This window comes from Ammospiza caudacuta, chromosome 12 (assembly GCF_027887145.1).
Source record: "Ammospiza caudacuta isolate bAmmCau1 chromosome 12, bAmmCau1.pri, whole genome shotgun sequence".
In the NCBI taxonomy this organism is placed as follows: Eukaryota; Metazoa; Chordata; class Aves; order Passeriformes; family Passerellidae; genus Ammospiza; species Ammospiza caudacuta.
The window spans coordinates 8690930-8699442 of record NC_080604.1 but is presented as its reverse complement, the minus strand read 5'-3'; the positions used below and the strand labels follow the sequence as shown (position 1 = coordinate 8699442).

General features: G+C 49.6%; 2 protein-coding genes across 2 annotated transcripts in view; both read right to left on the bottom strand.

Annotated features, from left to right (window-relative positions):
• Positions 1 to 3680: 3680 nt before the first annotated feature.
• BRK1 (BRICK1 subunit of SCAR/WAVE actin nucleating complex) lies at positions 3681 to 6070 on the bottom strand. The gene is made up of 3 exons (XM_058812858.1): positions 5935 to 6070; positions 5769 to 5851; positions 3681 to 5690 (listed from the first exon to the last, which is right to left on the bottom strand). Exons 1-3 carry the CDS (start codon positions 6050 to 6052, stop codon positions 5664 to 5666), a joined length of 228 nt encoding a protein of 75 aa, XP_058668841.1. The 5' UTR covers positions 6053 to 6070; the 3' UTR covers positions 3681 to 5663.
• A 43-nt stretch (positions 6071 to 6113) lies between these two features.
• Positions 6114 to 8513, bottom strand: part of FANCD2 (FA complementation group D2) — a 34607-nt gene continuing 32207 nt past the window's right edge. The window contains exons 41-43 of the mRNA XM_058812962.1: positions 6898 to 7044; positions 6279 to 6371; positions 6114 to 6191 (exon numbers count right to left, since the gene is read on the bottom strand). Of these exons, the coding sequence (XP_058668945.1) occupies positions 6114 to 6191; positions 6279 to 6371; positions 6898 to 7044 (318 nt within the window). The remainder of the gene's footprint in view (positions 6192 to 6278; positions 6372 to 6897; positions 7045 to 8513) is intronic.

The following is an 8513-nucleotide window of genomic DNA, read 5'->3' as shown; positions in this document are numbered from 1 at the left end:
TGTTGATTCCACAAGGTGTGGCCATGTAAGTCATTTGTCATATTCAGCTAATGGTTTGACCCTGGTGCAGTTGGGATCCCAGGAAGGATTGTACCCCCTCCCTCTGCTCTCCTCACTTCTTCATCTCCTGATGCTTCTGGAGTGACTGGAACACAGGTAAAGTAAGTTATACCTACTAAAGTAGGTGTGCATTTATTTTTAACAGTTTGTTTGGCTGTTTGCTGTGGGTTTTTTGTATTTTTTTAGAGGGGGAAAGGACTGGGGTTTGTGGTTTTTAAGCCAGGTATTCCACTACTTTTCTACAAGCGCCTATTCAAATGCCTTGTCTCACCTCCCCTGACATTTTTAATTACATGTAACATTGAACACTTAAAGCAGCAAATACCCTGCATCTACTGCTGGGAAGATTATAATGCTTTATCATGTATTACATGTGTTTACCTGGCCATTATTTGGGAAGTGTCCTCTGAGAGATTAAGGAGAATGGTGATTTATTCTTTGTATGCTGGGAAAATTGCTTCCAGGAGGAGTTTAGAGAGGTGAGACACAGGCAGAGCAGCTCTTATGCTTGACACTAATTGGGTGCAATGTGTGTGTGGATTTGTCACACAGGCAGGTTGCATGAGAAATGTAGAAATACTGCTAAGTGAGTGTAGGAGGGGCCCAGTGATGGAACATAGAGTAGTTATTGCTCATTATGTCATCACATTTCTGACAGATTTAAACAGTCCCATGACTTCTCTTGCCCTACCCTGACTTTCATCCAATGTGTTGGTTAAATTACTCCCTCCTGTGCTACTTACTTACTTGCTACTTATTTTGCTTTAAATAAAGTCTGCTTCAACAATTGTTGTGAGCCTGTGAAGCACAGGTAAGTGCAGGGAGATTATGCCTGTACTTTGCAGGCTACAGGTAGTTTACAGCTACCTTTCTGCTTTGAGAGAGAAGAAAAAAGCAACCAACAGTGAATACAACTCACTTCCTAACCTTCCAGACCATCATTGAACCAGTAACACCCTGTTATGCTGAAATCAGGTGAAAGATGTTTGTTTTTGGCTGGGACAAAGCCTGAGATTTTGCTATGAAAGCTTGTGGAATCATATGAGTAGATCATGTTGTATCTTACTGTGATTTTTGGAAATTTTTTTCTCATTCTGTACCCTTCTGTGGGATTACCTGCCATAATAAATAATTCATTGTATTAGTATTTTAAATTAACACAGTATAATTTTTACTAAAGCCCGTTAAATTTAAGAACTAGGCCTGTTTGAGCAGGCTAAATCAAAGGCCAGGATATATCACTCACTTCCTGGAGGATTACTGAGCTCCTCAGGTGCTGCTATCAACAGCTCCCGAGGCAGAAGAGTGAGTGCTTCTAGTACTGACAAGCACAGGATCCTCCCCTTAATGGCTGCAGGTAATGGTGGAAATTCCCTCATTATGGGAGCTCCCCTTTCCTATGGTCAGCAAATTACAGGCTCAGAAACGGCCTCTGAGGGATGAGAGGGAGGGTGTCTGGCCTCTGGGCCACTCTGGGGCACACTGGTCCTTCCAATTTAGCCACAAGGGCACTCTTCAGTTACAATCTGGCTGCTTTAGCCCAGGCCCATCAGTAGGATGGACAGTGCAGCCCCAATACAAAGCACAAATCCAAAAAGGACAGGCTGCTGGCTGACAGAAGCAGGGAACAGTGAGCTCTTCCCAGCCCCTGGCCTGGCTGAGCAGTGCTGCAGCAAGCACAGGGATCAACACAGGGTCCCAGGATACTCTCCCCACCCACTGCCCGAACTGGAGAACTGCTTCCATGAGCAACCTCCAAAAATATCTGCTCCAGTATCTGCTCCTCTCCCCTCCTCGTTCTCCCAGCTCACTGGGCTCCCCTTCCATTCCCAATCTTCTGATCTAGCAATAGGGCTGGAAGTGCCTGATGGGAGCAGCCAAAGGCAGGAGAACACAGATGCTCCCTGGGACAATTCCCAGCTTCAGCTGATCCTCCCTCCTGACAAAGGCCTTTTCCTCAGCACTTTTAATCACACAGGCAACAACAAGGATTTTGATATTTAATCCTGATGTTTTGTGGGATGGGTTTGGTCCTGGATCCATTTTGTAACTCTGTCAGCAAGGCAGGCTGTGACCTGTCCCCAGTGCTTTGTCAGCACTGTACCTGCCAGGAGATGGCAAGGCCAGGAAGCAGAACAGCCTGCAAGGGTAAGGAGGCACGGGGTGGTTACCTGGTGGGGTTATCTGCTGGCACAGGGGCAACACAGGGAGAGTCACAGAGCCAGGCTGGGGCTGGGCCAGCAGCTCTGTGCAACACTGACCAAACTGGCTGGGACGTCCCCCTGACAAGGTGAACCTCAGACCTCCCACCCAGAGTGGGAATCAAGAGTTTGATCTATCCATTATTTCCCCAGGATATTATTTTCAAGCTTTTGCTCCAGGACATACCCAATAATCCTCTCCTCCTCCAAAAAGAGGGTTTTGTCAATGACTGGCTTCACACTGCTGTGATATGAAGTGAAAGCACACAGGCTGTGTCAGATTGCACAGGGAGAGGATGGGGAAGGTAAGTGGAAAGGTGAGCTCATGGTACAGCCACTGTAATGCTTTTATGTACTCCAAGGCCAAGTTTCCAGCTCCCAGGACCTGCAGAGCTCAGAGCAGCACTGTTGGCAGCTTTTGGAAATTGGACACAAAGCCTCAGTGAATCTGGAGACCTCCCACTCTCCTGTGACCTTCCCATCTCACTGACCTGGGGAGCAGCAGCCATCCCAGGCTGGCAGGGCCAATCTTCTCCTTGTGAGACAGCTACTCCAGTGACATCAGTGATGTGGGTGCCTTGGCACCAGGATGCAAGCAGACACCATCTTCTGGGATCTTTACAATTCAGCCTTGCAAAGCTCTTAGGATCAAAGTGCAGCTGTCCCTCAACAACTCAGCTGTATCCTAAAACATTCCTCTCTTGAAATGGCCTCAGCTCACTGAATTATCAGGTTCAATCACCTGCAACATAAAGGGGATGAAGGTACATTTCACTTCTAAACTGTTTCCTAAAATCAAGGGTCTGCTCACAGTAGGCACTGAGAGTCCAAAGGGTATTTACTAAAAGCTAGCACTATTTGAGAAATCTGGTCAAATCCATTCATTTTAAAAGATGTACTCTGGATCAGACTAAAACTTTTTTGGGCTATGCAAAGCTTGAATCAAGTTCTGGGTCCCTGTTCTGCTGATACCACACAAACATGTCTTCCACCCAGATGAAAACACCACATTCCCAAACCTTGGAGCCTCTAATGAGCACTGCTGGACTGCTCCCATCACTGCATGAGCCTGGCTGCCTGTCCAGCAGGCAGTGAGCACTACCAGCCCACTGTCTGTCATCCAAGAGTGCAAACCCTTCTCAAGCTACAGACTGGCTCAGGCTCTCTAGGTCAATTCTGGCACCTTCATAGGGGGCTTCAAAGCAGCTTCTCTGCAGTTTAGACTCTGGGAAAAGGTCTCAGACCACCAACAGGTCTCTGCTGACCACAAGTAGAGCACCCAGCCCTCTCAGGAGATGAGGACAGCATGGTATCAGGACATAGAGGACACAGCCATCTCTGCTACATTAAATGTGTGGTGGGGAGAACAGCACCACTAACACACCACATAAATCAGTCATCTAAATTAGAATACACAAATCCACTCCAGAAAAGTTTAATGTGGGTTCCTGGGGCATCATATTCTAAAAAAAAAACAAACCAAAAAAACAAACCAAAAACCAAAATACAGTACAAAGAAAAAAGGCAAACAGAATTCCCCAGTATTTGAAATAATGAAATGTATCAAAGCTCCATCTATTACAAGGCTGCACATCACAGCAGCTGCTGGAGGAAGCAGTACCAGCCTGAGGACCAGGAGGCTTCACCTCCCAGAGATGGCCTGGAGTAAGCAGCACCCAAGCAGAAAACCTGGCTCCTTAGGGAACTAGTAAGGCTCCTTTCCTTCTTGAAAGGAAAAGGGCAGAACTCTGAAGAGCAGTGAGCTGCCCAGCATCCCTGCTGCTGGGGGATGAACCAGACAGGCTGATCCCACAGTGCTGAAGCTCTGTGAGAGCACAAATCCTGGGGGGAGTGGCAACTTCCAGCAGATCCCACCAACTGCATGGCAAACCCCACTCCTCTGAGAAATCCTGGTATGAGAGGAAAAAGTGCCATTCCAACAGCCAGTGAGACCAGGAAGGGATTGAGACACACCGTGCCACTAGCTGGGAACAGAAACAAGCAATGGATCTCGAGTTAAGAGGTCAGCCCAGTACAGACACAGTGCCAGAGACTGTCTGTGGTACCATGTCTCCCATTCAGTCTTTGGATTGAAGAATCTCAGCATAATTTAGGCAAGAACCTCTGCTGGTCTCTGCCTCAACCCCATCCCACTCAATGCAGGGCCAACTTCAACATCCAATTAGTTCAGGGCCTTCTCCAGATAAATACTGAGTTATCTCCAATGATGGAGATCTCAGGACTCCAGCACATGCACAGTAAGCAATGCATGGCCATGGCAGTACTTCTGATGTACTACAGAGCAGCCACCTTGGAGCCAAGGGAGAGCTGCTTTCCTTCCATCTATCAATCTTCTTATGACAACAGTATAATTTGATATGGTCCCTACGCCTAAGGGCAGTGAGCCATGGCTGTTCCACTTCACTGCAGGGCTGCTACAAAGCACTCATTTCCACAGCCAAGCCTCCCTGATGTGCAGCCCAAACTGACAGTAACCATGAGAGCTGAGGGAAAAACTGGAGGAGCACTTATTCAAACAATGGAAAACAGAGATTCCTATGGAGAACAAAACTGTGATCTCAGAGGAAGACCTACATCAACAAGGAACCAGCTGATGTCAGATAGCATCAAAAATATAACAAACATTAAGTAACTCAGGTGCTCAGTAAACACTGCAGGCATGACAGTGACATCATGAAAAAGCTAAGATTACAGTTGGAGAATATACCAAGACTTTTAAAGCCTGCTGGGAAGTAATAAAACCTTTGCTGACACCAATTCCATTGACTCCCCAACAAACACTAAATATGAGCAGTGAATCTGCAGATTTAGATGCCCACTGAAAAACTGAGATAAATAGAGGAGTGGTGGGGAAGGGCTGAGAGACTTCCTTCTCCTTGCCACTTGCCTCGCAGAGAGGAGAAACTCCTCTTCCCGGGTGCTGGCAAAGGGCCCTATCCTGTGGCATGTGCACCACGCCAGGTGAGCCTGCTGTCCCCACACTGCCCTGACATGTGCACATGTGAAGGCTGAGACACCCTCCAGACCACAGGGACCATCAGATTTTCTATGATCCCAGCAGGAGCACAAAGCGCCCCAAAGGCCAGCCAGGTGCCTCCAGGAGCTGACAACAGCCTGGCCCACAGCCCCTGTGGTGCAGCCCCCACGCGTGGGGAGGAACGTGTGCCCAAACCCCGCGGGTCAGGCGGATGGAAGGGCAGGCTCTGGACATCCAGGACGGTGGCAGGGAGCCGGGCATCCCGCGGCCCGGCCCCAGGCAGGCACGCAGAGAGCAGGCAGGGCAGGAGCACAGCGGTTTATTGGCAACACGAGCAGAGGCGGCGGCGGTGGCGGCGGGCCCCGAGCGGGGTGAGGGGCGGCGGTGCTGGGGCCGCCCCGGGCCTATGTCAGCGTCTCCCCCTTGGTGACCTACGGGAAAAGGAAAAGCCTCAACCAGGGCCGGCCCCGGGCCCGGCCCGCACCCGGCTCACCTCCCCCGCTGCTCACCCGGGCTTCGATGTACTCGATTCTCCGCTCCAGCGCCGTCAGCTTCTCGTTCAGGGTGGCCAGCCGGGACCGGCACGACATGTCTGCGGGGAGGCGGCAGTGAGACACCGCGGGCCGCCGCACCGCCCGCCCCGGCCCGCCCGCAGCCCCCGCGCCGCGCCCTCACCGAAGGAGTTGAGGAAGTCCGCGATTTTCTTGATGGAGCTGGTGATCACCTCGATGTACTCGCGGTTGGCCCAGTCCTGGTGGATCTCCCGCTGCACCGGGTCCTCCTGCACCGACATGGCCGCCGCCGCCGCCGCCGCGCCTGCGCGGGAGCCGCGCCCCGCCCGCCCGCCCGGCGCCTCAGGGCCGCGCCGCCTCAGGGCCGGGCCCGGCCCCGCCGCGCCCCTCGCTGCCGTCCGTGTCGCTGCTGCTCGCCTCCTGCGGGACGGGCCCCCGTCAGTACCCGGGCTGCACCCCCGCCCTCCCCCGCCTCGGAGCAGCGCAGCCCGGCGGTCCCTGAAGTACCTCCTCAGCGGGGCCCTCCGCCGAGTCCTCCTCGTCCCCCGAGTCCTCATCCGAGCCCCTCTCCTCAGAGGCCTGAGTCAAAATTTCTTCTCCCTAAGTTGAACACAAGATCTGTACTGAGCATACGTGAAGCGGAGAAAGCATGCCAGGGTGGGATGGGAGAAAAGGGCATTTTGTTGCCTTCTTAAATAAAAGTTTTAGAGTTTAAAAAAATCAGGTTTTGTTCAACTGTCCTGCTTCTACAGTGAAAGATGAAGAGCCAGAACTGGCTTCTTTTAAAGCCGCACATTAAAGTGTGTGAAGATGTTCAAATGACCTTTACCTCTTCCCTCTTGTGCATGTAGTTCTTGTCAGGGAACAGCCAAAAATTCCCTGTACCTGTTAATAATGATCAAATCTGACCCCTCAGCGCAAGAGCCTAGAGATGCAAACTCTTAATCTTGAAATAAAATTCTTCTTTTTCCTTCACTAGACATGGCTGCACTGTGGTCACACTGAATTTGGCCTTTTAGCTATACCCACACACACGGAGAGAGTTAGAGATGTCTCTAGTGTTGGGCAAGATGAGCATTGTCCTCTCCCAGATTTTAAGTGCCCCAGGCAGGGCAGTGGTTCTCACCTGAAGATCCCGATTTTTGAGGATGCCAACCCAGAAGGCCTCCTGGCAGTGGTTGAATGCCAGCATTGCCTTCACTCTGTACACAAATTGTTCCAGAGACTTCTTCAACAAAGGCACATGGTTGGTCAATCCAATGTCTTGGTGAATCTATGCAACAGTAAAATGTGATGAGGATTGATTCTTGCCTGAGTGTTCTGGCTGTTTAAAAGCCATTGGTTATCAGGTGGGATGGACATGACCCCCACAAAGCTTGCCCACATGACATCACTTCTTGACCAAATTATGGCTATTGTTAAAAAATAAAGCTCAGATCAGTATTTTGTCTAAACTGATCCCTGACGACAATCCAAATATTCACATTCACCTGGATTAAAATAAATCTGGTTTTGTCATGAACTCCAGAGAGAAGCTAGTAACTTCTCTGCTGAATTCCCAAGCTCAGAAAAAACGAGAAAAGTATTAAATATACCACTTCCATCACAACCTTTTCTTCCTCACTGCCTCAAGCAATTCCTTTACATGGAATGTGTGTGCACTATAATCTCCAAATCCAGCTTCTCTGGAGCAAAGAAGCATTGGCTTTTAGAGAACTAGGACAGGAGGAACAGATGGAGTTGCTGTAAGCAAAAACCACCAAAAACCAGCAGCAAAAAAAGGGCAGCTATGCCAGGCAACCTAGAGATTTAGCTCTGGGTGAGCATCTCCTGCTAGGCTTCAATCTGCAGTACAGAACAGTCACTGCTAAACCACAAATCCTGTCAACCTGCCAAAACCTGCACAATTATTTTGTATGCAAGTATTTTCCTCTTTCATGAGAATACTTTGTAATCTTCTGGGATTAAGGTGCTCTCATTAGCTGTACTCTGAATTCAGGTCACCTGCATTTCTTGGAAGAGTTCAGCATGCTTGGGCAGAGGGACACTGCTTTGCTTCAAGTTCTGCCAACAGGGTTGAAGCAAAGTTGGTAACTGCTTACCAACAGCAAGCTGTTCTCTAGTCTATGTAACAGGCAGGAGCTGGCCATCATCAGCACTGATCAAAACCCAGTCAGCAGAACCCTTGCTAATGACACAATCAACACTCACAGTGCTCCCTGGGCCCTGGAACCTGCCCCACTGTGTGCAAGGCAGTTTGGAGACTCAACAAAGTACAGCACTGGCAAAATTCTGTCTCCAGAAACTGTCCACGTGCCCAGGGCTAGGTATGTAAACAGAAAAGAGGCTTGGTGTGAAAGGGGAAATGACAAATACTTAGGGAATGACAGGTGAAGCTGACTGCTGTTGCCTGCTGTGTAATGCTCTTTAAAGACACATGTATTGAGGGAGAGTGACAAATCCTAGGTCACACGGCACCGAGGGTTAGTGAGCTCCCTGAGGTTTGTGTGAAAGTGAAATCAAGGCTGGTTTAACAAATGTTGGTGTCAACTCCTCTTCAAACAAGTATGGAACATTCATTGCATACATTTACTTGCCCCAGATTCAGTTTCTGCCTTCTCATTCTTGCCAAATGATTTGGTACAGAGATCTGTACTAGAGAAGTGGTAGAACACAGGTGTTCATTAATTGCAGCCCTGTGCTAACAAGGACCATGGGCCACAGCACTTGAACATGCTGGCC

Coding starts and splice junctions, on each gene's coding strand:
- BRK1 (XM_058812858.1), bottom strand. CDS start 6,052: ATGTCGGTGCAGGAGGACCCGGTGCAGCGGGAGATCCACCAGGACTGG. Junction 5,852..5,934: donor GGACTTCCTCAACTCCTTCG/GTGAGGGCGCGG, acceptor GCCTCCCCGCAG/ACATGTCGTGCCGGTCCCGG. Junction 5,691..5,768: donor TCGAGTACATCGAAGCCCGG/GTGAGCAGCGGG, acceptor CTTTTCCCGTAG/GTCACCAAGGGGGAGACGCT.